Source organism: Anguilla rostrata, chromosome 18, assembly GCF_018555375.3.
Source record: "Anguilla rostrata isolate EN2019 chromosome 18, ASM1855537v3, whole genome shotgun sequence".
NCBI lineage: Eukaryota > Metazoa > Chordata > Actinopteri > Anguilliformes > Anguillidae > Anguilla > Anguilla rostrata.
This window is the reverse complement of record NC_057950.1, coordinates 19,585,450-19,612,207: the sequence shown is the minus strand read 5'-3', so window position 1 is coordinate 19,612,207 and position 26,758 is coordinate 19,585,450. Positions and strand designations below refer to the sequence as shown.

The 26,758-nt window shown below is 49.1% G+C and overlaps 1 protein-coding gene across 4 annotated transcripts in view; it reads left to right on the top strand.

Annotated features, from left to right (window-relative positions):
- Nucleotides 1–26,758, top strand: part of arfgef3 (ARFGEF family member 3) — a 33,986-nt gene that overhangs the window by 1,836 nt on the left and 5,392 nt on the right. The window contains exons 2-33 of one of the 4 annotated variants that reach the window (XM_064318231.1): nt 1,719–1,770; nt 3,747–3,828; nt 4,038–4,169; nt 6,068–6,136; nt 9,350–9,472; nt 9,947–9,992; nt 10,252–10,336; nt 11,202–11,306; nt 11,714–12,047; nt 12,211–12,323; nt 12,744–13,684; nt 14,357–14,523; nt 15,709–15,874; nt 16,165–16,272; nt 16,826–17,041; nt 17,665–17,772; nt 18,069–18,219; nt 18,474–18,491; nt 18,652–18,927; nt 19,529–19,662; nt 20,056–20,201; nt 20,349–20,528; nt 20,877–21,018; nt 21,529–21,651; nt 21,781–21,884; nt 22,082–22,226; nt 23,450–23,578; nt 23,679–23,855; nt 24,060–24,174; nt 25,271–25,373; nt 25,528–25,659; nt 25,950–26,080. In XM_064318231.1, coding sequence (XP_064174301.1) covers nt 1,719–1,770; nt 3,747–3,828; nt 4,038–4,169; nt 6,068–6,136; nt 9,350–9,472; nt 9,947–9,992; nt 10,252–10,336; nt 11,202–11,306; nt 11,714–12,047; nt 12,211–12,323; nt 12,744–13,684; nt 14,357–14,523; nt 15,709–15,874; nt 16,165–16,272; nt 16,826–17,041; nt 17,665–17,772; nt 18,069–18,219; nt 18,474–18,491; nt 18,652–18,927; nt 19,529–19,662; nt 20,056–20,201; nt 20,349–20,528; nt 20,877–21,018; nt 21,529–21,651; nt 21,781–21,884; nt 22,082–22,226; nt 23,450–23,578; nt 23,679–23,855; nt 24,060–24,174; nt 25,271–25,373; nt 25,528–25,659; nt 25,950–26,080 — 5,053 coding nt within the window. Of the gene's footprint in view, nt 1–1,718; nt 1,771–3,746; nt 3,829–4,037; nt 4,170–6,067; nt 6,137–9,349; nt 9,473–9,946; nt 9,993–10,251; nt 10,337–11,201; nt 11,307–11,713; nt 12,048–12,210; nt 12,324–12,743; nt 13,685–14,356; nt 14,524–15,708; nt 15,875–16,164; nt 16,273–16,825; nt 17,042–17,664; nt 17,773–18,068; nt 18,220–18,473; nt 18,492–18,633; nt 18,928–19,528; nt 19,663–20,055; nt 20,202–20,348; nt 20,529–20,876; nt 21,019–21,528; nt 21,652–21,780; nt 21,885–22,081; nt 22,227–23,449; nt 23,579–23,678; nt 23,856–24,059; nt 24,175–25,270; nt 25,374–25,527; nt 25,660–25,949; nt 26,081–26,758 lie in introns of all 4 variants that reach the window. The other 3 variants (XM_064318233.1, XM_064318230.1, XM_064318232.1) reach the window with 3 other exon arrangements.

Below are 26,758 nucleotides of genomic sequence, written 5' to 3'. Positions count from 1 at the left end.
CCATGTACTGTATAATACAGCGTTACCCAATATACGGTGAAGCTCATTTTACGTGCTGGACTTCGAATGACTTATAAAACGCCAAGCAATACATAGTTAATGCATGTACATACGACGTTGCTGTACAGCATTGTAATTGCCTGTGCTAGCGACAGTGCACAGAACAAAATCTTTTGGCGTTACAAAGGCAACGCAGAGGTGGTCAGTGCATGACAGACATGCATTACTCACAGTGAATCACTGGAAGACGCACAGACAGTCAGTGCTTCGCAAAAGAAAAAAAAATCTACCTTTGACTTCTGCTTAGTGTTCCTGATACACATGCTAAGCCAGTTCTTGAGCCGGCGAAGAGCGGGAGCACTAAGTAACGTGTAAAAAACCAGAGCGGCGCAGCGAATAGAATAACTACAGTATTGCTAACGTATTCATAGAGCTATAAAATACTAAATCCAAAGTTAACATTTCTACCCTGGAAATATGTTTCATCTGCGACATTGTCTGTCGTTATCAATTGAATAAAAAATAAAGCAATTATAGAAATGAAATGAATAAATATCAGTACGGATTTTACTGATGTCCTTTTGATTAAAATCAGATGTAGGCTTAATAAAGTCTTAAAATGAAATAATTTCCATCCCTCACAAACTGCCCTGAGTGCACTCTTGTGATTCCTAGTGGCTTAGTTTGGTAACTGGCATTTCACAAATTGTGCCAGTATTTCACAAGTGCTACGCAGTTTAACAATGGCAGACTGTGACATAAGCAGTTTTTGTTTTTGTGTTTTAGCCCCAGAGTTTTGTTCTCCTGCATTTATAATAGAATATTATATCATGGCTTCCTCTTTGCTCACACCAGGCCTGCTGTTAATGTGCAAAGCGCTGACTGATGTTTGGGAGCCACACCACAGTCCCTGCTGCTGTGGCCTGTGCTCACAATGAAGCTGTGGCCTGTGCTCACAGTGAAGCTGTGGCCTGTGCTTACACTGAAGCTGTGCTTGTGCTCACACTGAAACTGTGCTTGTGCTCACAGTGAGTCTGTGGCCTGTGCTCACACTGAAGCTGTGGCCTGTGCTCACAGTGAATCTGTGCTTGTGCTCACAGTGAAGCTGTGCTTGTGTATTTGTAGATTATCGCAGTTGTGCATTGCTGGTAAACAGCTGCATCACTCTTGCGGCCGAACATGAGTAGGACAGCAAGTATACTGATATAGGATTTATGATGTGTTCTGCTGCAGCTCGGAACACTGAGGCGAACGTCGTCAAGGACAACAATGTGCTGGTCTGCTGAGTTCTGAAACATTAAGTACCAGCAGGAGTTGCATTATCACTGATGTGTGGCACAGATAATATAACAGCCTGGTATTGCAAAGCATTGCGAGCCAGTCCAGCTGTTACTATTAGCACATCACTTACAATGACCTGCTTCTAGTAAGACCTGGTCTGGAGCCGTGTGGGTCAAACTCAGCTGTGTCTGGGTAAAGGTTTGTGGGCACCTGTAGGAGTGAGAGATCTCCTGTGCTGCAGGGAACAGCCACTGAGGTCCAGCTGCAGGTCTGGCTCTGGGTGTGCTGTCCGTACACACAAAAACTGCTTCACTTCAACAGGCTGAGTAAAGTGCCATGCAGTTCAAAGTAAAATGGATCTAAAATCTGATCGTTACAGTATTTTAGTCATGGCATAATCAAGTAAAATGTTTATTCCTTTATCTGTAATCCTTCAGAAACCCTTGAGGCTCAGAATGGATCTGCTAAGATTCAGCCATCTCAGCTCAGGTAGGAAGGACGGTATTTGTATGTGGCTTTTGTATGTGTATGCCGTGTGTGTTATTGTGCATGTGCTTGTGTGCGTGTGCGTGTGCGTGTGCGTGTGCGTGTGCGTGTGCGTGTGCGTGTGTGTGTGTGCATGTGCCTGTGCATGTGCTGTGTATTCTATTGCCTCTGTACGCTGTGTACTCTTTTGTGTGTGTGCTGTGCATTCAATGGTGTTTGTGGGTGCTGTGTATTCTATGGTGTGTGTGGGTGCTGTGTATTCTGCTTGAAAGGAAAGGCTGCTGCAAAGGAAGTACAGCACAGTTATACCCTCTTCTGTTGTGTATAGTCTGTTCATTGGTTTTCTACACTGATCAGTTGTAAACTTTGCTGTGAAAAGCAGAGCCATGTCTTTGCTGAAGATCTGCAGATGGTGATATATAACTCAATTTCTTGTCCTGTGAGTATTTTTGATGCTAGAGAGCAAGTAGCTGACTGTTTGTGAAAGGAACGGTGTGCTGATGATACTATTCTCTTTCTGCTGGTTCTGCAGACCCACACTGCCCAGTCTCTCTCTCCACACACACACACACACACACACACACTGCTGCGTCTCTCCCCCCACAGACACACACTGCCCTTTCTCTGTCCCCCCACAGACCCACACTGTCCTGTCTCTCTCCACACACACACACTGCCCTGTCTCTCTCTCCATACACACACACACAGGCCTATCTCTCAGAAGAGTCAGAACATCACTTTCATAGCGATGACAGGATGCAGTGCAGGTAGGTCAGCCAGGGCACATATTCATCTACACTCACCACTGAAGATAAGTTGCATTAAAATGTAGCAGTTTCTTCTTTGGGTCTTTGTATCTTTTTAATGACAAGTTCCCTTGTCATAGTTCTCCCATGTACGTCTCTCTAAATGGCTCTGTTACTTAATCAAGCAAGATATTTGCCATAATGTTAAGGCTGGGAAAGGAGTGGTGATTCAGTACTTGGTCCAAACTCTGTGGAAATGACTGAAGACTACTGCTGTAAATCAGCCACTCCCGGTGCAAAGAAACACCTCCAGCCGTAAGCTTCTGCTGTTACTGCAGTGGGAGCCGTACGTCTTCCTGCCCAGAATGCTCTTCCCTGCCAGGCAGGCTCAGACAGGCCGTTTGGCCTCATTACTGATGTGGGGGACAGAGAGGGATCAGTCTGCAGTTCTGTCTGACCAGTACAGTCCCTCTGTGGCTCCGGGCCCTCAAAACTCACTCTGTTTGGGGCCTACAGGGGGCCTACAGGGGGAATACAGGGGAACAGGTGTTTCGAAGCTGAACGGCTTTATGAAAATAAAGCAGTCTTCATTTCAGCGACGTTTCATTCAGAAGCGAATCTAAGCAAAGGAAGCAGAGTGCAGGCTGTTTGCAGCCATTACTGTGTCGTTAGCATACGCGTGTTAGCATAATGGGCTCGAGACGCGTACTCCACAATAGCTTGAAACGGAAGATTAGGAAAGTGGTCTGACACACTGGACACCAAGAGACAACGTTCATGATAAAAATCTGTACTCAGTACCAGTGAGAAAGCAGTCTTAATAAACTGTACAATATGTTACTACCCCATATGTCAATCATTGCTGCTGTATTTTTCTGTGGATAGAACAGGAGTAACCGAGGCTCCATTAAACTGCTCTGTATAATGCATTTAGTCTGTTACTCTTATATGCTGTCGAATCTGGGATTCATTCACTCATGCGGGCCAGATGAAATGATTCTTAAAAATCTTGTTAATATAAAACGAAATATGAACTGGATTGTCAGTTGTCATTGGACTCAATCTTCAGATGATTTCATGTTTGTTTGATAAGTAAGCCTAATACCTTGCATATTTTATTATGAATTTCAATGGTTCAGTTTGGGGAAAAGGTGTGAAAATTGTTCTGCAGTGTCCTGGCTGTAGCAGTGTGCGTTATTGACATCTACTGTTGATATTTTTCCAATGTTACAGAGAGCGATGCTTACTTCCTCTTAGACTGGCTCTGGAGTCCAAAAGCACCAAGCTGGCCCAGACCGCTCTCACAGGAATGCAGGTAAGGCCACCTTCACACATTCACCTTCACACATTCACACTCACACACTCATACTCACACACTCACACTCACACATTCACATTCAGACTCACCCTCTCACACTCACACTGAATTTGCCTGTAATTAGGGAGCTGTGCACTTTCTCCTGTTCTTGACTCATGCTTGTCTCCTTGTTGCCATGTTTGTGTTTAATCCCCTGTGCTGCACAGAAGATGCTGTGTGAGGACCGGTTCGTCACCACGGAGACGGAGGCAGCGGAGAAGCAGCTGTTGTGTCAGGTGCTGGAGGCAGTAAGAGTCACACCCACTCTACACGAGGACCTGCAGGTGGAGGTGATGAAGGTGAGGAATGCCGTGTGATAATTGGTCCATTTCACCCAGTCAAAGCGCAGCGTCGGTACCATGCAGCCTACTGACTTCTGTAAGGCTAAATTCTGTCACTATGGACCAGTACAGAGCAGAAGGGCACCCACTTTAAAAGGGCTGCCGTTACTCAGCATGTGGACATAACGGTAAATCCCCTGTAGGTTCTGCACTGATTAATTGTTCTACAGATCAATTGCAGTGGATGGACTTAATTGACCTTTTAGTGGTCTTAGCTATTTTTATCTCATACTTCAATGAGCAAGGCATTGAGTTAAACTGGCTATATAATATCTTTACACCTCAGTCGAGCATCTCAGCTGGTGTTATCTATATGGATTCAGCTGCGCAGTCAGTAGGCCTTACGTGAAACTTTTCGTGGTCCTGTGTAGTCTGGGCAGACCCAGGGCACAGGCTGTTTGTGCCACTTCTCTGTAGCTCAGATCAGGCCGCAGCTGTACCGGGGCCCTCAGAGCGCTGGGCAGGGCAGCTGTATCCTCAGAGGGCTGGGCGGGGCAGCTGTATCCTCAGAGGGCTGGGCGGGGCAGCTGTATCCTCAGGGTGCTGGGCGGGGCAACTGTATCCTCAGAGCGCTGGGCGGGGCAGCTGTATCCTCAGAGAGCTGGGCGGGGCAGCTGTATCCTCAGAGCGCTGGGCGGGGCAGCTGTATCCTCAGAGAGCTGGGCGGGGCAGCTGTATCCTCAGAGCGCTGGGCGGGGCAGCTGTATCCTCAGGGTGCTGGGCGGGGCAGCTGTATCCTCAGAGAGATGGGCGGGGCAGCTGCATCCTCAGGGTGCTGGGCGGGGCAGCTGTATCCTCAGAGAGCTGGGCGTGGTGCCAGTGGTACACTGGGCTACCAGTACAGCAGGTCCCCAGCAGTGCTGCTCTGCTGCTCCCCCTCTCTAAAGCACTCACCACTGTCAACAGCCTCTTAATGAGCCAACTGTCTGCCCCCCCCCCCCACCCCTCCACCCCCGGAGACACAAGCTTCCAGAGGGAGGGGCATTCACTGTTCATTGTGCCCTGTGGGAAGGGCTGGGTACATTACAGCTCTCATTTAATATTTCACTTTATTACATGCAAATTTAGAAATGCAGAATGCCACTTATGACATCCACACTTTGAAGAAGTGGCTAGTGAGCAAAGAACATGAAGATAGCGAAGGAAGAAACTGTAAATCACCCAAGTTTGGGGCTCTAATGTGCGGCTGCATGATGTTGTACCTGAATGCTGTTTCTGCCTGCGATCAGAAGTTAATGTTTGACCACAGAGTGAAAGCTTGTGTTATCTCTCTCTGTGCTGTATAGGGGTGGGGTATGCCCTGCCATTAGATCCTTTCAGAAAGATACGCTATCTGCTGTAATAAAAATTCAGCTGTGAAAGTTCTACATGGTGAATGCAAACAGACCTGCTGGGGCACTAACTGACGCTCTGCTTGGCTGTGTCCTTATGACACTGCCCTGTGTCAATATGGCAGCGGCCTATGTCAGTATGAAAGCACCCTGTGTCTTTATGGCAGTGGCCTGGCACTGCTGTAGGTCATGGATATTTTAATCTGGCCCTCAAATCCAAATTTGGTTTTCTTTTCTCCCAGGTATTTAACTGAACAAGTAGTACTACTGATTGACCTGACTGTCTTCACACCTGACTCCCAGGTAAAGGGAGGGAGGAAAATCAGCAGTTCTCTGCCCTCAAGGACCGTGATTTGAGTAACAGGGCTGTAGGCCTTGGGCCTTAGTGATTCTACATTCGGTAGATATTTGAGATTTTCCTCTGAGATGTGTTATGAGTTATGAGCAGAAAGGTTTGCCTGTGTGGGTCTCTAGCTCAGCCCCACCCACACTCCCGCCCCGCCTGAACTCCTCCTGTCTCCGCAGGTCCTGCTCTGCATCACCTACGCCCCCACCTTCCAGATCAACGGCGAGTCCATCCTGCGCATCGCCGAGGTAAGGCCTGCCTGGGGCAGAGGGGAGGGGGAGGCAGGATTAAGTATGAGCTGTCTGGCACGGGAGGGGTGTGAGGGTTCTGCAGTGGGGGGCGGGGCAGTGGGTGGGGCCTAATTTGTGTCAGCCACAGAGGAAGTGGAAAGTCAGCACACAGAATGGATTCCCTGCGAATGAGAGCCAGGCTAACACAGCGCCTATTATGCCACTCTGAGTGCTGTCTCAGCAGATCAGTGCTGTCTGTGTTGCTGTTAGTCAGCTGTATCTGAGACACGGATGAACGTGGCAGTTGTCAGGTGTGTGTGTGAAGGAAGACGGTGAGAAGTGACAGAGCTGCACTGTGATTTTTTTGACTCTTTGCTGTCAGTCTCGTTTGAAGTGACAGAGCTACACAGTGCTTCCTGACTCCCTGCTTCTGTCATCTGAAAGCAGGAGTCGCACATTAACGCTTGATAAAGCCACTTCATTGTGGTGATGGATCTGGTCCCATCAGGCTGCTCTGGTCTGTCTAGCAGGGTCAGATGCTCACTGTAATTCCTCTGGCTGCCAGACCAGGCTGCTCAGCATCACCTCATAAATCACATGCAGCCTAATGGGGCCAAGGCCTACCGTAGCACACATACACACACACAGACACACACACACGCACACTCCTGTATGCATGCATACACTAGCACACACGCACATGGCGCATGCACACACACCTGTACACACATCTACACACACCTATACACATGCATACATACACACACACGTATACACACATATGCCTATCCACAACAACACAGAAACACACAAAACACTGACACCTGCACAAACACATACAAACACACATTTAAACATGCACACACACCGATACACACCAGAAAACGCAGGAGAGGACCCCATCACCGTGCACCTTGGTTGTGCATCTGTGTGTGTGCATGCGTGTATGTGCACATACGTATTCGCTGTGTGTGCATCCTGTGCTTGGTGCTCTGTGGGTGTCTGTGGCCCTCTGGCCAATGAGACCGCACAGTAGCAGAGCACTCAAGTCGCCCCCCTTACCTGCATCACAGACCTCACATAGCAAGGGGCCGTCCCAGTCGCGTCTCCATGGAAACCCTCTTCCACCCTCAGGATGCAGGGGTAGAGAGTACGCACTACGTGGCTGAATGGAAGCTCTCTGACTTGTTTGTCAGTGGAAAATTCCGGTCATCGGTTGAGTAGAGAGTGATGCGCTCATTCGTACCTCGGCCAGATGAATGCTGATTGGACGCTGCAGTTTCAATTTGCGAGGATCAAGATGGCTGCTGTTCTGATAAAAGCAGAGCTTGCGTGTGGAATTTAAGTTCTATTTGACTGTTTTTGTGGAAAGAAAAGGTGTGGTTTGTTTGAACAGGTGGTTTTATTGCTGTTTCTAATGGGAGACAGCATTTTCAAAGTCTCTTGAACTTATAGGCCACCTGACGGTCACCCTGAGATCCTGAGATCAGCTGACTGATATTCAAGAAATAAATAACCCATGTCCTTTATGAGATTATTGATATAGGGTGTGCACGCTATAAATCATCCAATCAAATGGGTGTGCACACTACAATTCATCCAATCAAATGGGTGTGCACACTACAAATCATCCAGTGGTTCTAAGATTGACGTAACATGGGTTTAGGATTGAAATGAAGGTGTAATGCACTGCGATGCTGGGGGCTGCAGCACACAGCCCTACGTGGATAGACATGGTTCTGATAGGGGCCGTGTTGCCCCAACAGTCGCAAAACTTCACCAGGGCCATTCTTTTAAGTGAAATAAAAATGAAAACCTCTATCAGAGCACAGCCCTGGTTCCAGCAATAAGGCCCCCAAGAGAACATTTTAATCAGGAAGTTAATTAGCGAGGGGAACTGGAGTCTTATTTTAGGCAGAAGGAAATTAAACCTGGGTGAGATACTGCTGACTGTGTATTGGGGAAGAGCTTATTCATACCTATCAGACGTTCCCCGGTAATGCCACAGACTGATGGCGGCGTTTGTCATCTGTTCCCTGGGGGACAGGAGCATGGTGCTGAAGGGCTGTGCTCTTATCTGTATCACACACAGTCTCTCACACAGCCATTCACACTCTCTGCTCTCATCACCGTTTCCCTGCAGCTCTGCTCTCTGCAGCTCAGCGTGCCCATTTTTCTCTGGGAAGAGCTGTTTTAAGAGCTGTATGAAAGAGGGGTGAATGAATTGTCAGAACTGTGCAAGAGGAGCGAAAGAACTGTAGAAGCTGCGTAAGCGGGTGGAAGAACTGTGTAAGGGTAGGGTATGTGGGCTGTTGGAGAGTTGTGTAAAAGGTGTGTAGGAGAGGTGTAAGAGCTGTGTTTACTCAGCTGTGTTTACTCAGCAGTGTTTACCGTATTTCTGTTTGGTGGGAATGTCTGTGATGTCACTGCAAATCTGGTTCATTTCCGCTGTGTAATTCTTCCCTCCTCTGTTGAGATGGTCTGGTAAACTGCAGCTACAGAAGTACTAAAATACAGTGTGACAGAGTGTCTGTGTTCAGAGAGCACCATGGGTGCTTCAGACTGCTCCAGTTCAAGGACACACTGAGTTCTAACCCTTTGTGTGTGTGTGTGTGTGTGTGTGTGTGTGTGTGCATGTGCGTCTCTGTGTGCGTGTGCGTCTCTGTGCGTGTGCGTCTCCGTGTGCATGTGCGTCTGGGTGTGTGTGTGTGTGTGTGTGTGTCTCTCCCTGTGCGTGTACGTCTCTGTGTGCGTGTGCGTCTGTGTGTGTATGTGTGTCTCCCTGTGCGTGCATCTCTGTGTGTGTGCGGTTCTGTGTGCGTGTGCGTCTGTGTGTGTATGTGCGTCTCCCTGTGCGTGCGTCTCTGTGAGCGTGCGTCTGTGTGTTTATGTGCGTCTCCCTGTGCGTGCGTCTCTGTGTGTGCGTGCGTCTCTGTGTGCGTGTGCGTCTCTGTGTGCGTGTGCGTCTCTGTGTGCGTGTGTATGTGTGTCTCTGTGTGCGTGTGTGTGCGTCTCTGTGTGCGTGTGCGTCTCTGTGTGTGCGTGCGTCTTTGTGTGTCTCTGTGTGTGCGTGCGTCTCTGTGTGCATGTGTCTGTGTGTGTGTGTGCGTCTCTGTGTGTGAGTGCGTCTCTGTGTGCGTGTGCATCTCTGTGTGCGTGTGCGTCTCTGTGTGTGTGTGCGTCTCCGTGTGCGTGTGCGTCTCTGCGCACTTGCGCGTGTGTTCTCTCCAGGTGTGCATTGAGACGTACGTGAGCAGCTGTCACCAGCGCAGTATTAACACGGCGGTGCGAGCCACGCTCAGCCAGATGCTGGGGGACCTCACCCTGCAGCTGCGGAACAGACAGGAAAATGCGGTGAGCCAATCAAAGTGCACTGTGCCACAACATCGGCCAATTACACTACACTCTGTATCCGTATTAAGCAAACCTTTGTCACTTTGCCACAGAATCACGAAACTGTAAGCTTAAATTCTTATCTTTACCATGAGGAAACTTGAAGATTAATACACAAAACTCATTTTTCTGAGTTGTAGCTTCGTAGCCAAGGGTATGCTCACTAAGTTCTTTATTTAAAACTGGTGCGCTCTGTTTGGGGTGGTAAGCGTGACAATGCCTTAATTATAAGGCTGCCCAATGCTGGCTAATTAATTACAGACCTACCAATTCCATGTGCGGACAATGCTAGCTAATGGCCGTCTGCCTCTTGTCTGCTTTAATTCGGCAGACAGCGAAATGGGCGTTCTGAGCTTGTGCACTGTGAATGTAGGGAGAAGGGGGCACATTACTCACTGCATTCTTACTGCACATCCTGTTTTTCGGTTTCTGCAGGCTCTGGATTCGGAGGACGGGTCGATGGCCACTCTCCATCGCAAAGGTACTCCGGTCTGTGGTGTGCAGGCCCCTCCTTCGTGCGAAAGTGCCCCTGCGCTGGCAGTAATGGCCGTCTTTATGGGGCCGTAAAGCATGCGGATCACTTCCTGGAATATGGAGCCGTGCGTTGCGCCTGTCAGTCATCTCTCTCCGCTGGCAGGGGAGAGGGGGCAGCGCGCTGTGTAACAGAGGCTTTCAATTACAGTGATAATTTAACTCTGGCCTCCCGCTAACGCTAATGGCTGACTACGCAATGCTTTCAGACATCTCCCCAACCAGCGAGGCCCTGGGTGAGGACGTCGTCAATGTGCTCATCGTCTTCTGCGAGAAGCTGGAGGGCGTGGCCAGGTAAACAGCTCTTCCCACAGCCTGAATCAGCAGATCCTCCCGTTGTCTGAGACTCCTTCCACAGCCTGAACAAGTAGCTCCTCCCACAGTCTGAAAGCTCCTCCCACATCCTGAATCAGCAGCTATGGCAGGCTAACCTGTGCTATTCCCTGCTGTCGCACGGTAGCAACACAACCCAGTCTGCTCTGCAGTATAATTAACACAACAGCTCATTATGCAGCTAGCTGCAAACATGAGCTGATCGAAAAACGAAAGCCAAATTGTGTAGCTGTTGGGGTTCTGATGGAATGGGTTGTGCTCATATTCTGCTTCATTAAGCTGGAGAAAGCACTAGAAGCCCTGTCTGTGTAGAGCCTGCTGGGAAGGGAAGCATCGCTACAGATCCAAACTGCAGGGTGTCTTGCTTCAGGGCCTTTACTCTAATGGAGCCGTCTACACTGGAGACGGTGCTGCTGAGATGACCATGACCACTGCCATCTAGTTTTGGAGGGAAATGGTCCATGACATGGGATTAAAGGCCTTTTCACAATAACATTCAACATGGGATATGAGGTTGGCTGTGTGGAGCAAAAAACGTGATCTTTAGATTTAGCAGGAGGACACAGGCTTGCCTCAGCTGTGTGGGCGATAGGCAGTGGGGAGTCTGGGACGGAACATTCACCACACATCAGTTCTTCTGTTATTTTGATGCTCAAGCAAGTTTAGTGACAAAATGCAGTATTAATTTAGAACTGCACATTTGGGATTTACCAATTCAAGTGCGAAAAGTGTCTTGTGACCTTTACATTAAAACTTCTGCACTGACAGTTCTTGCGAGAGTATGCCTACTAAGCTCACTTTGTCTCACTGCTCTGTTTTTCCACAGTGAGAACCAGCTGCTCCAGCTACTCTATCTTGAGTGCATCTTGTCCATCCTCAGCAGCTGCCCTCCCACAATGCACCTCAACAGAGGCTTCACGGATCTCATATGGTAAGACCCATCGTGGGCTGGAGTGCTTTCCCATTCATCTCCTGCATGTTTAATGCTGCTTGGTTCCATTGCTAACTGTCCAGTGAAAAAGAAAAGCATCATAGTTAAAATATATATTCAGTTTAAATACATCACCGTGTCAGACCTCCTACTGTTTGGCAGTGTTATATTTCAAATAAAAAGTTCATTTTTGATTTTTTTGTTGCTGAATTTGTGCAAAGTTTACACATTTATCTTGCGGGTTAATGAACACTTTAAATGCAATAAAAACGTGATTCCACGGGGTCTTTAAAGATTCAACACTAATCATGCTACTGTAGGAACAGTCAAAGTCGATTAAGAAGTTGTTCACTTGCTGTAAAATGCCTGTCCCCACATGTAAGCCCCCTTCTGCTGTCTCCTGCCAGGAAGCAGCTGTGTCCGTCGCTGGTGGCGATCATGGGGAACCCCATGAACGATAAAACCATCACCTCAGCCTCCGCCCACGGGAGCGGGTCATCCCAGGACGCGGCCCCGCCCTCGGCGGGGGTGTCGGACCAGGGCAGGGGGTCGGGGTGCTCGTCCAGCGCCCCCACCCTGATCGGGCCCGTGGCGCGCACCATCTGCTACACGGCGGCCGAGCTGGTGCGGCTGGTGGGCCAGGTGGAGTCCATGAAGCCCGTCCTGCAGTCTCTGTACCACCGAATCCTGCTATACCCCCCGCCCCAGCACCGCGTGGAGGCCATCAGGACCATGAAAGAGGTGAGAGACCCTGCCTGGAGAGATATTCATTCAGATATGCTCTATGGAACACAGCCATTTATTTTTTAAAAATGGCATAATGTTACGCATGTATCAGAAAGTAACTGTTACGAAAAACAAAAGGTAATTTGTAAGTACTGAATATATGTGGATGCTGTCACAGATCCTGGGCAGCCCAGAACGCCTTTTTGACCTGGCAGGCCCGTGTGTAACAGAACCAGAGTCCAGAAAGCGCTCCTTCTCCAAGAGGAAGTCCCACCTTGACCTGCTGAAGCTGTGAGTAAGCGAAAATGCCTTACTGGCAGTGTGAATTTTTCACACGCCCACACACACACACACACACACAGGCGTACACACACGCACACACACGTAGGTTAGCAAAGAGCAACGTAGCAAAAAGGCTACTCGTAAAATCGTTAATATTGCATAAAACTTGCCAAAGAACTGAAAGTTCTCTGATGCTTGTGTCAGTACTGCGCACAGACTGCAGTTACAGCTTATGACCACATGACGTCGCCAGTGTCTCTTTTTGGTGATCTTCACAAATATATCCTTTTGAATCTGACGATAGTCAAACTGAATATTGCATTATAAATTGGCACTGCCTGGATGTTTGTTGGTGTTTGTGCTGTGCCTGAACGCATTGTGTCCGTGCCTGAACGCATTGTGCCTGAGCGTGTTGCCTCCGTGATGCAGGGTGATGGATGGCATGACAGAAGCGTGTATGAAGGGCGGGATCGAGGCCTGCTTCTCGTCGGTGTCCTGCGTGTGCGCCCTGCTGGGGGCGCTGGAGGAGCTGAGCCAGGGGCGGGGCCTGCAGCCGGAGCAGGCGCGGATGCTCCTCCGCCGGCTGGACGAGCTGAAGGAGGGGGCGGAGTCTGCGCGGGAGTCCATGGAGGTCAACGAGGCCGACTTCCGCTGGCAGCGGCACATCCTCTCCTCCGAGCACGCTCCGTGGGAGCCCCCCGGCGCCGAGCGCAGCCCTGACATCAGCATCAGCGTCACCACGGATACGGGCCAGACAACACTGGAGGGGGAACTCGGCCAGACCACCCCGGAGGAGTGCGGGGAGGAGCCGCGCCTGGCCTCCCCCTCCTCCTGCGGCCCGGACGCCGCCTCTGACCGCCCCCCCCGTCCAGGGGTCAGGGAGGCGGGGGCGGAGCCCAGTGGCCAGCCCGACGTGGTGCAGCGGAGCCACGCCCTCGTGTACCCCGACATCACCAACTTCCTGTCGGTGGAGTCGCGGGCGCGGTCCCACGGCTCGCGCTACAGCGAGAGCAACTTCAGCGTGGACGAGCAGGACCTGTCCCGCACCGAGTTCGACTCCTGCGACCAGTACTCCATGGCGGCCGAGAAGGACTCGGGCCGCTCCGACGTCTCGGACATGGGCTCGGACAACTGCTCGCTGGCGGACGAGGAGCAGACCCCGCGCGATTGCCCGGGGCACCGGTCCCTCCGCACGGCCGCCCTGTCGCTCAAGCTGCTGAAGAACCAGGAGGCGGACCAGCAGAGCGCGCGGCTGTTCGTCCAATCGCTGGCCGGGCTCCTCCCGCGCCTCCTGGGGCTCCCCACCTGCACTGACGTGGACGTCTCCCTCCAGAACTTCTCCTCCACCTTCTGCTCCGGCCTGCAGGCAGGTCAGGCTAACGTCCGCAATGGCACCTTATTCCTACAGGGGGCGCCACTGAGTCACTGATGTCAGTTCATTAAAAAACCTGGAGTCATACTTTCATTCTTCTGCACATCTTGATGATCAGGAAACCAGACGGCAGTAGGAAATAAGTCTGGTCTTTAGTTTCTCCCATTTGTCAGAGAAAACAGAAAGAAGACCAGGCTGTGTGACCATTTCACATTCTCAGTCGCATTGGCATTATATTGATAGCTGATTAGTTTCATTTTTAGTAGTTGTGGTTTTAAATATAAATGGCATTTAATGAAAGCTACAAGTTCCTGTCCACAAAGGTTAGTGTAGTAGGGTGCAAAAATTAAGAAAATAAGGCCACACAACCAGCTGTGACATTATTTAGTTGCACGTTCTTTTGAAACACTGTTATAACACGGTCTCTATCAAATCATTGCTGGAAGAAAGGTAATCGCATCTGTCTGTACTTTAGTAAAATGTGTATGGATGTCAGCTGCTTGTGGAAGCTGAATGTGGGATGTGGTCTCTAATGAGCTGTTAAAGGACCCAGGAGGACTGTTAAGCAGGAGAACCCAAACCTGGGGAAGTGGTTAGCACTGATGCTATGCCACAAGGCTGCAGTGTAGCAGGTGTGTCCTCACAGTGTGGTGTTTCACTACCTGTGCAGGGGGCATCCACTCACCTGGGTTCGAGGGCAGTGGGAATCTGAGCTGCCAGGCCCTGATGAACGCCGACGGCCTGTACCTGGTGTCCTACTACGCCCTGCTGCTCAACCTCAAACTCTGCTGCAGCGACTACTACCGCAGGAAACCTGCTCCTGTGCTGGTCAGCCTGGTGAGCGCTGTCATGCGCACTGACCTACACACTGACCTACGCGCTCACATACGCACTGACATGAGCGCTCACTCACTCTCCACATTTGCACTGACATACACACTCACATACGCGCTGCCCTATGCACTGACATACGCGCTGCCCTATGCACTCACATACGCGCTGCCCTATGCACTGACATACGCGCTGACCTATGCACTCACATACGCGCTGCCCTATGCACTGACATACGCGCTGACCTACGCACTCACTCACTGTCCACATTTGCACTGACATACACACTCACATACGCACTGACCTACCTGCTCACATACGCACTGACCTTCGCACTCACATACACACTGACCTACGCACTCACATGCACACTGTCCACATTTGCACTGACATACACACTCACATACGCACTGCCCAACATAGTCACATACACCCTGACCTACACACTCACATACACACTGACCTACCTGCTCACATACGCACTGACCTTCGAACTCACATACGCACTGACCTACGCACTCACATGCACACTGACCTGCGCACTCACATGCACACTGTCCACATTTGCACTGACCTACATGGTCATATACACACTGGCATACATACATGGGCACAAAATTTCAGTCATCACTTTGTTTGTGTGCTAAAGCCCACAGCTTTTCTCTTGCCAAATAAATACACAACATGAAGGAGGTAGTCAATGTTGTTTTATAAGGTAAAGCATTGGAAAGTAAAATGCAGGGACTACAGTTTAATTCCCTTAACCGTGTTTTTCTTATCTACAGTTCACAGCATAGCAGAGCATCGTGCTTTATAATGATTAAGTCTGTAAGTCCCTCTCCTATTTATATTAAGCTGCTGATATTAATCAGGATCTTTTTGCCATGCCATTTGGGCTCGAATGTCACGGGAAAAGGAAAGATTGCGGTCACCTTAACTTTTGAACGGGTTAAGTGGACTATATTCAGGGTAGCTTGCAGCAGCCTTGAGCTTTTTAAACCCGTTGAAGGCATTGCACAAATAAGATAAAAGAGGAGGAACCTGCACTCAACCAGCTCTGAGCTGGTGCAGCCAGAAAATATGTAAAGAACTGATCAATGAACAGGCACAACTCTTGCTCTCAGTAAAAACTATTTTTATTTTATTTAATCCATCTCTATAAAAACAGTTGACTGTTTTCCTCCCCTGCAGAAGGAGTTTGTGCGGCAGATCCAGAGCAGTGGGGTGCTGGTGGTTCTGTCGCAGGCCTGGATCGAGGAGCTGTACCACCAGGTCCTGGAGAGGAACCTCCTGGGCGAAGCTGGATATTGGGGCACCCCAGAAGAGCACTCCCTGCCCCTCATCACTATGCTCACAGGTAAATGTAATGTAATGTAATGTAATATCACTCCTGTACCCTCTCCCCCACAGTCACACAGTCACATCTGTACCCTCTCCCTCACAGTCACACAGTCACATCTGTACCCTCTCCCTCACAGTCACACAGTCACATCTGTACCCTCTCCCTCACAGTCACACAGTCACATCTGTACCCTCTCCCTCACAGTCACACAGTCACATCTGTACCCTCTCCCTCACAGTCACACAGTCACATCTGTACCCTCTCCCTCACAGTCACACAGTCACATCTGTACCCTCTCCCTGCAGATATAGACGGGCTGGGTAGCAGTGCTATTGGCGGTCAGATGATCCGCCAGGCTTCAGCGCAGTCCCCATTCTACTGTGACAAGAGCACCAGTGACACCCTCATGGCAGGTAAAGCCAGACCACGGCCATCCTGCCTGCTGCTCACTGTCCAGACAGAGATGAGTCACCATGTGCCAGCGTCAGCACTGAGTACTAAACAAAAAGCGTGTTCCCAAATTTCTGTTACTGTGGAAACTGCTGCTGTTAGAGGCAGTATACATTTCTGCAGCTGGCAGAAGCTGGCCCAGATTCTTTATTAGTTAACTCTCAAATCATTCCCCTCTGGGCCAGTCAGCAACAGACTAACTCTCAATTCATTCCCCTCCGGGCCAGTTAGCAACCGGCTAACTTAATTTATTCTCATCTGGGCCAATCAGCAGCAGGCTAACTCTCAAGCAATTCCCCTCTGGACCAATAAGAAATGGGGGTGAGCAAGTAAATGGTTTCATGACTTGCAAATTGAATTCTGCACAGGATGAGGTCCTTATTGGTCTGGTTTCAGGTGTGGTGCTTAATCTAGGTTGTGATTGGTCTGGTTTCAGGCATGGTGCTTTATCTAGGTTGTGATTGGTCTGGTTTCAGGCTCGGTGCTTTATCTAGGTTGTGATTGGTCTGGTTCCAGGCATGGTGTTTGCACGCTACATCCTGACTGGCTGCTGGAAGAACCTGATTGACACCCTGTCCACCCCTCTGACGGGGCGCATGGCGGGCAGCTCCAAGGGACTGGCCTTCATCCTGGGGGCGGAGGGAGTGAAGGAGCAGAACCAGAGGGAACGGGACACCATCTGCCTGAGCCTGGATGGCCTGAGGAAGGCTGCTGGGCTCAGCTGTGCACTCGGTAATACCACAGTTGTCTGAATGACTGGGGTGTGTATTATGGGAAGGAGGACGACTAAGCAGTGTCTTCTAAGGGTTTGTCTAAGGACAACTAGGTCATTTTTTGTGATTTGAATGGAGTTATTTGTTTAAATATTTCCATAATTAATTTTCTGTATTCCCTAAAATAAGCACACAATAAAATACCAGTAGTTAGGCTGTAAAGGACAAGATATATACTTAGAATTTGTAAAAACTCAGTATTAACCTTAGCTATTGTCATTTTGGCTTCTTAAGATTTATGGTTGAATGTACATTGTTATTGAATGTACTCTCCAGGTGTGACTCTGACTGTAACTCTGACTCTCCAGGTGTGACTCTGACTATCCAGGTGTGACTCTGACTGTAACTCTGACCCTCCAGGTGTGACTCTGACTGTAACTCTGACCCTCCAGGTGTGACTCTGACTCTCCAGGTGTGACTCTGACTATCCAGGTGTGACTCTGACTGTAACTCTGACTCTCCAGGTGTGACACTCTGACCCTGACTCTCAAGGTGTGACCCTGACTCTTCAGATGTGACACTCTGACCCTGACTCTCAAGGTGTGACTCTGACTCTTCAGATGTGACACTCTGACTCTCCAGGTGTTGCTGCTAACTGTGCCTCAGCACTGGCCCAGATGGCTGCAGCTTCCTGTGTGCAGGAGGAGAAGGAGGAGAAGGAGCTGGAGTCCGGGGATGCCATCGCACAAGGTACAGAACCGACTGCACAGGGTACAGAACCAACTGCACAGGGTCCAGCACTGACTGCACAGGGTACAGAACCGCATGCACAGGGTCCAGCACTGACTGCACAGGGTACAGAACCACATGCACAGGGTCCAGCACTGACTGCACAGGGTACAGAACCGCATGCACAGGGTCCAGCACTGACTGCACAGGGTACAGAACTGACTGCACAGGGCACAGAACCGACTCCACAGGGTACAGCACTGACTGCACAGCGCAGGCTGTATCAGGTGGTGGAGCTGCTGTATGGTGTTTTGCAGTGAAGCAGAAGGTGGAGCAGAAGCTGGAGCAGATAGGGCGCCCCCAGGGGGTGCGTCTGCACACTGCACACATGCTCTGCATGGACGCCATCCTCAACGTGGGGCTGGAGATGGGCAGCCACAACCAGGACTGCTGGCCACACGTGTTCAGGTACACCAGAGCAACACCTAGCATACACCACACATGTTCAGGTGAGTGAGTGAGAGTGAGTGAGAGAGTGAGTATGTTTGTGTAATATCCGCAGGGTTAGTGAGTATGTTTGGGTAATATCTACAGGGTTAGTGAGTATGTTTGGGTAATATCTACAGGGTTAGTGAGTATGTTTGTGTAATATCCGCAGGGTTAGTGAGTATGTTCGGGTAATATCTACAGGGTTAGTGAGTATGATTGGTTGATGTTCACAGGGTTAGTGAGTATGTCTGGTTGATGTCCACAGGGTTAGCAAGTATGTTTGGTTGATGTTCACAGGGTTAGTGAGTATGTTTGGTTGATGTCCACAGGGTTAGTGAGTATGTTTGGTTGATGTCCACAGGGTTAGTGAGTATGTTTGGTTGATGTCCACAGGGTTAGCGAGTATGTCAGCTCCCTGGAGCACACCCACTTCAGTGACGGGGGCTCGCAGCCCCCCATGGCCATCACTCAGACCCCGCAGGCGGTGGACCTGGGCCTGGAGCTGAGCGGGGACTCCAGCCCGGAGCGAGAGCTGGGGATCAGCCACCCCGTCATCCAGCCCCTCTCCATCCAGGAGCTGCTGAAGGAGAGTGGGCGGGGCAAAGCCTTCGACCTGCGGGGCGGGAGCCTGCTGGGCGGGGCTGGAGCCGCCAAGGTCGTGTGCACCCTCTCCACCCAGGCTGACAGGTACTGCAGGACCCTCTTCCAAAATCCGTTTATATTTAACACAGTATTTCATATGAGGAACTAAACGAACTGTTGCTAACTGATGAACTATCATAGCCTTTGATTTATGCACACGTTGAGCCTCGTTTATCAGTATTTATCATATATTTACTGGATTTATCAAACGTGTAGATACAGCTTTTTTTCATAAATACATGCATATGTTGATGAATACCAATTGGTCGTAAGGGTAAAGGGCATTCACACATTTACGCCCCTAAAATACCAAGGAGCTTTGAATTCCATCCGAGCTGTTTAGAGTGCTCGCCAAATCTGTTCGGATCCTGCTAACACCCTGATATATGAAAACTTAAATCATCGGGGAAAAAAATCTCACATTGTTTGCGTAAATGCATTTACGAACGATTTGTGATCAAATTTGTCCGGCTCACGTTTGATAAATGAAGACCATTGTTCCGCTGGGTAAGTGCAGTGGGATCCCTGTGAGCCAATAGCATGCTGACATGGGAAACCCTGTGAGCCAATAGCATGCTGTCATGGGAAACCCTGTGAGCCAGTGGTGTGCTGTGACTGCACTGATTGGTGAGTGATCTGTCTGTAGGCTGTTTGAAGATGCAGCCAGTAAACTGAACCTGGTGGGACTGGTGGGGTTCCTGCACCAGCTGAGGAGGGCCTCCCAGTCACAGCTCTTTGATTCAGTCACGGAGACGGGGGACTACTCTTTAGCCATGCCAGGTAACCGCCTGCTGCTCCACACTGGGACACATGCCTTTCAGCAGCACAGTTTTTAAACACGTTTTCTGGAAAGGAACCGGTTGCACAGTTACTGATTGTGTTTGGTCATTTTACATCGTTGATTGTTTTACATGGCTGCCATTTAGTAAAAATTTGTACTTTACATACTTTAAACTCAACAAAAACACTATCATTAAAGAATTGGAATTATTTCTGTAATATTAATGTGATATCAGAAGTGCTATTTCCTTAGACCCATGTACAGTACAGACCAATTCAGCAGCAGAGCCACAGTTAATCTGCAGCAGGACATGCTCTTCCCTGGATGAGTCATGGTAAATCTGCTCTTTTGAAAGAACTGTTGTTAAAATGGCTGCCGACTTTCGCTTGAAGGGGAGGCAAAGTCCACCCAGGACAGACGCAGCGCCCTGCACCTCTTCCGGCTGGGAGAGGCCATGCTTCGCATTGTGAGGAACAAGACCCGCCCTCTCCTGCACATGATGAGGGCCTGGAGTGTGGTGGCGCCCCACCTGGTGGAGGTAGGGTACAGCAGTCCTGGCACAGGATGCTGGAGGGGGTGGGGATTGGGGTATCAGTTCCCTGCCTGATGTAGCGGGACTCTATAGTACAGTCTAGTGTGCATCTCTCCATCTACCTTAAAATTCCCGCCTTGCTGCTGTTCTTAGGCCGCCTGCCACAAAGAGCGTCACGTGTCCCAGAAGGCCGTGTCCTTTATCCACGACGTGCTGACGGAGGTTCTGACCAGCTGGGCGGAGCTGCCCCACTTCCACTTTAACGAGGCGCTGTTCCGTCCGTTTGAGCACATCATGCAGCTGGAGCTGTGTGACGAGGACGTGCAGGATCAGGTGAGACCCTGCAGTGATATATCAAATAGCAGGTTGCTTACTGAAGGTCATTATTCGAACAAAGACGGCTCTAAACAACAAAGTAAAATAAAGCTGAATCTAGCAGCTTCATGTGTTGAGGCTGGGTGCAACAAGGGGGGGCACAGGCCCCTTTCACAAAAATCCACTAAGTATTGAGCTACGGTAAGAAGATCATGTGTGCTTTGGCGGAGTACACATAAAAATGTGTCTGCTTACATGTTGTGTACAAGTGCCCGCGTACACCACACATATTTTTTGAAGTGCAGTAGTCCCAGGTCAGCAGCTCTGCTCCCTAATAACCCCCCTATTGACCCCCCACTCCCACAGGTGATCACCTCCATAGGCGAGCTGGTGGAGATGTGCTCTCCTCAGATCCAGTCTGGCTGGAGACCCCTCTTCAGCGCCCTGAGGACAGTGCACGGTAACAAGTCAGACATGAAGGATTACCTGGTGGGAGAGTATTCCATGGGTAAGAGCCAGAGCGCCCCACTCTCGCTACCACACTGCAGCTCTGTTTCATTTGCCTGTCCTGTCCTGCCCTGTCCTGTCCAATTTACTGAAATAGTTTGAAAAGGACTTTCTATAGCCACACTGCATTATTTCAAAACCACAAGCTTTGCTGTGCCTGGTAAGGATTTACAGTTGCAATTTGAACAGATATTGTGATTCAGCCATATCAAATTTGGCCACTCAATTCATAAATAACTCAGTTTATTTTTATAAATATTTATTTTTTAAAGATGGGCACCGTATAAGTGAGCAGTGTTATATAATGATTAAGGAACTGGACTTGATTCCCAGGTGGGGCAGTGCCATTGTACCCTCGAGCAAGGTCATTAAAAACCTGGATTGCTTCAGTAAATATCCAGCCGTATGTACAGAAACATGTGAGGTGTGTGTTTGGGGGTTTTCTCTGTGTCCTTTGTGAGCTCATGATACCTTCTCATGTACCCCTCGCCCCCACCCATCCTGGCCACAGGGAAGTCCCAGGCTCCGGTGTTCGACGTCTTCGAAGCGTTCATCAATACAGACAACATTCAGGTGTTTGCCAATGCAGCCACCGACTACATCATGTGCCTTATGAAGTTTGTCAAGGGTTTAGGTAAGTCACTGCACGCCTGTGTGCTCCTGCCGGACCCCAGCTCTTGGGGAAGAAGTGGAGTGGCTTCATGCTGAACTGTGACTTTGCTGATTGAGTGCTTGTGTAAGGCTGTACTGCCCTTGTCCCCAGGAGAAGTGGACTATAAGGAGATTGGGGACTGTGTCCATGGAACCGGATATAGCTCCACGGACCTGTGCCTTCCTGCCCTGGACTACCTGAGGAAGTGCTCACAGGTGAGGGCGCGGGCCTGATGAAGTGTTTGTGTGTGTGTGTGTGTGTGTGTGTGTGTGTGTGTGGGGAGGGGAGGGGGGATTATAATGGCACACACCATTATCTATCATTATACGGGCATAGAAATGCCAAATTTAAAGGCAGAGCTCTTGTTGTGGGAGTAAATTTAAATTAAAGACTCAAAATGGTGCGTTTGCAGCTGCTCACGAAAATCTACAAGATGCCTTCCAAGCCAGTGTTTCTGGGGGCGCGGCTGGCCAGCCTGCCCATGAGGGCCCAGGAGAGGTCGGTGAGCAGCGATGACGGCATGGACTCCATCCTGGGAGAGTTTGATGATGACACAGGTAAGCGTTACACCTGGCCTGGGGTGACCTGGTCTTAATGACACTGGCCACCAAAAAACCAGATCCATTGCCATGTTTCTATGAAGACTGGCTAAAAGCAGATTCATAGCCATGTTTCTATAAAGACTGGCTAAAAGGAGATCCATAGCCATGTTTCTATGAAGACTGGTAAAAGGAGATCCATAGCCATGTTTCTATGGTAAATGGTAAATGGACTGCATTTATATAGCGCTTTTATCCAAAGCGCTTTACGATTGATGCCTCTCATTCGCCAGAGCAGTTAGGGATTAGGCGTTAGGTGTCTTGCTCAAGGACACTTCGACATGCCCAGGGCGGGGTTTGAACCGGCAACCCTCCGACTGCCAGACAATCGGTCTTACCTCCTGAGCTATGTCGCCCCAGATCCATAGCCATGTTTCTATAAAGACTGGCTAAAAGCAGATCCATAGCCATGTTTCTATAAAGACTGTTAAAAGCAGATCCATAGCCATGTTTCTATAAAGACTGTTAAAAGCAGATCCATAGCCATGTTTCTATGAAGACTGGTAAAAGCAGATCCATAGCCATGTTTCTATGAAGACTGGTAAAAGCAGATCCATAGCCATGTTTCTATAAAGACTGGTATCAGCCTATATCACAAGCCCTCTGTTCAGAGTTAAATTTGAAGTGTATTTTTGATGTTTTCATCCTTTTGATGAAATCATGACTAGGGGTGGGACTGGTTAATCGAATAAACAAGTACTTGCCAGCAGATTCTTAAATAGTCCACATTCTCACCTAGAGAGGTCGAAAGGTTAAGGTCATGCCTGGTAACAGTTCAAAGTTCAAAGCAAGCTTTTACCTTTTCAAAGAGCAGGCTAGCCTATGCTGAAGAAAGTGCTCTCCACCTTGCTGTGAAACGGTCTTTAGGCTCAAGAAAAATAATAATAAAGAGTACTCGTAAATGCAAGACCATATCAGCTTGTAATGGTTGGCTTATAATCATGCATCAAGTATTCATTATAAACATTAGGCCATGAAATAAAGACTGTAATACAACGATAATTTCATGGCATTTAGCTCCATTCACTGCCGTGTATCCTACTCTGTTTATCACTGCCTCTGCACTGCCCCCTGATGGCACTGCACTCTCATTTCACTGCAGTCAATGGAGGTGGCTCAGCTCTCTCTCTCTCTAGGGGCTTTAGTGCAGGCCTGACTGATTCCTCTCTGTGTGTGCACAGGCCTGATACAGGTGTGGACTCTGCTCCTGGAGCAACTGACTGCAGCCGTGTCTAACTGCCCCCGCCAGCACCAACCTCCCACCCTGGAGCTGCTGTTCGAGCTCCTCAGAGAGGTCACCAAAATCCCTGGTGAGACCCCTTACCAATAGCACACAACACACGATGAGGTATCTGAAGACTGCAGTTCCTAGCTCTGGCAGCAGGGGGTCATTTTCTGTTGTATTCTCAGGGCCAGGCTTCGCCATATTCTCTGTGATCCAGCTGCTGCTACCAGTGATGTCACTCTGGTTGCAGCGTAGCCACGGTGACCATTCCTACTGGGATATTGCAGCTGCCAATTTCAAACATGCCATTGGCCTGTCCTGTGAGCTGGTGGTAGAGCACATCCACAGCTTCATTCACTCAGGTATGCCCTGAAAGGTTTACAGATCTGTGTGAGACTGTCTGTATGACTCTCAGCACTATTGTGTAATGAATGTAACTATTGTATTGTGAGCTGGATGAGACCTAGGTGAGATCAGCACTGTGTGGGTGAGATCAGCTCTGTGTGGGTGAGACCAGCTGGGCAGTGAGTTGTTTTGCCAGCACTGACTCCCTGCTTTTTCCACAGATATTGGCTATGAGAGCTTAATCAACCTGATGCTGAAGGACCTGTTCAAGCTGCTGGTGGCGGCTGTATCTGAACCTGCCGAGACCATCTCCAGAGTGGGCTGCTCCTGTATCAGGTATGACCTCTCAGACACAGCCAATCAAGTAGGACCTGTCAGGCACAGCCAATCAGGTACAATCTCTCAGGCACTGCCACTGCCAACTGAGAGTTGGTTTTAACGTTATTAACTTCAATGGGGAAATCCACAGGACTGAACAACATAGATGAATAATGTACAGTACATAAGAGCTTTAAGATAATTAAAAAAAAAACCTGTGGTGAAAATTCTGTCATCTTTGAATTAGTGGGTTGTGTGCTGCAATAGCAGCCGGGATTTCAGGTAGTTACTGCGGTTGTAGAATGCAGTTGTCTCTCCCCTCTATAGCCGAACTGCGTGTGAATTTAACAGGATTAAGCACCCCAGTGAGGAGTGACAACTGTATTTAGCTGCAGTGTGTGCGTGGCCAATGGGGCCTCACACTCAACTTCTGCTGGAGCTTTCTGTGTCCTGTGAGAAACACAGTAAAGCTTATCAGCTTAGGAAACACCTGTTTCCATAGCAACAAACAGATTTACTACTATACCACCTGCTATAACCTCTCTAAATCCTGCTGTTTTGTAAAACAACTTGTGCTATTTGAGAAGAATAAAAGCACACACAGTGTGTATACATGTATGTGATATACAGTGAGCTCCATAATGTTTGGGACAACAGCATATTTTTTCTTCATTTGGCTCTGTACCCGACAATCATAGATTTGTGATCAAACAATATGTGTCTAGTTAAAGTACACATTCTCAGCTTTTATTTAAGCTGAGTATTTTTCAACATTTTGGTTTCACCCTGATGAAATTACAGTACATTTTATAAATAATCCCCCGTTTCAAGACATCATAGTGTTTGGGACAAATTATTTGATTGCAAATCTTACATAGTGGAGTACAGTGTGAAATCAAGAAAAACTATGTCTTCTTCCCAAACATGGAGCTCACTATTTGAATGTCTATGTATGTATGTAAGTTTGTCTTTGTGTGTGTGTGTGCGTGCACGTGTGCGCATGTGCGTGCACGTGTGCGCATGTGCGTGCTTGCGTGCGTGCGTGTGTATATGTGTGTGTGTGTGTGTGTGTGTATGATGCGTGTTTCACTCCGTGTTTGTCTTCTCATGGCAGGTATGTGCTGGTGACAGCAGGCCCAGTGTTCACAGAGGAGATGTGGAGGCTGGCCTGCTGTGCTCTGCAGGATGCTTTTTCCACTACCCTGGAGCCTGTGAAGGTAGAGCAGGGCCTGACTGCACAAACACACACCTGAAACACACACCTGAAACAGACCAAAACCTGAAACACACGCCTTCGTTATAGTTTTTGGCATTTGGTGGCTCCTCACAGATGGAATGTGTTTTGGGTGACCCTGGAATCTCTCCCGGCAGAACCTGCTGGCCTGCTTCCACAGCGGCTCGGACAGCTTCACGGGGGACGCGTGTGAGGTGAAGGTGGCTGCACCTTCACACTCTGCCTCAGCGGAGGCTGAGTACTGGAGGATCCGCGCCATGGCACAGCAGGTACAGCGCACTGCAGGGGTCACCTGCATGAGAGCACGGGTCATACCTCACCTGCATGAGAGGAGAGGTCATACCTCACCTGCATGAGAGCGCGGGTCATACCTCACCTGCATGAGAGGAGAGGTCAGACCTAACAATAACAATAACATGTCACGCTGATCTCCATTTGTCTACCATACTGTGCATGGTTATTTGGCCTTGTAGTTCAAGAGCTTATTGTTGAGTAGAAATAAACCAAGTAAGGCGGTTTGGAAAGATCCAACACATTTCTTTCTCCTGGTCATTTCCAGGTCTTCATGCTGGACACTCAGTGTTCCCCAAAAACCCCGAACAACAAGGAGGGCTTTGAGCATGCTCAGTCCTGCGTTCTCATCATAGAGCTGCCCCCAGACCAGCAATCCAACGGACACACGCAAAAGAGGTGGGGCAGTCACTCAGTTAACAACACTGTTAACTCTGTGCCAAATATGTATGGGGTATTCGTAATGTGCAGCGTCTGTCCAGCTATGCCCTGAAGGGGCATCTCTTACTGCGGCTGTCCCATGGGACTGGAGATGTCTCAGTGACAAGGGCCAGTGTACAATAGCAGCTGGGTATTGTACATAACTTGTGCAGTGCTCATCATTAACGGTCCTTCTGAACTGCATGCCAGTGTGCAGTTATGATTACAGTGTTTCTGCTCAAGCTGCTGTGATAGAAGTGATTTTTCACAAGAGTGGGTAAATATGCATACTGATTGTTTTCATTCGGAAGTTGAGTGCTTGGTAATCACTGCTGAATTTCTTATCTCCTGTGCTGCACTGACTACAGGAAAGTTGGGTAAGGCCTCTGACATTTAAACCCCGTCTCATACACACTTGGTTAGTGCTGTGACAGTATTTGAGAAAGCTCAAATTGGGAGTTTTATTCACTTTTCAAACATAATTTCAGGGCGCCATAATGTTCAGGAGAAATGGCTTCACTGGGGTTTCTGAGTAGTCAGGTGTGTTCATTTGTACAGGCATAAGAGCTTTCAGTGTCTAGTCTTTATTCTAGGCTTTTGATTGCCTGGAGCCTGTTATTGGCGTTTGTCAGCATGAGATGCTGTTATGATTATGAA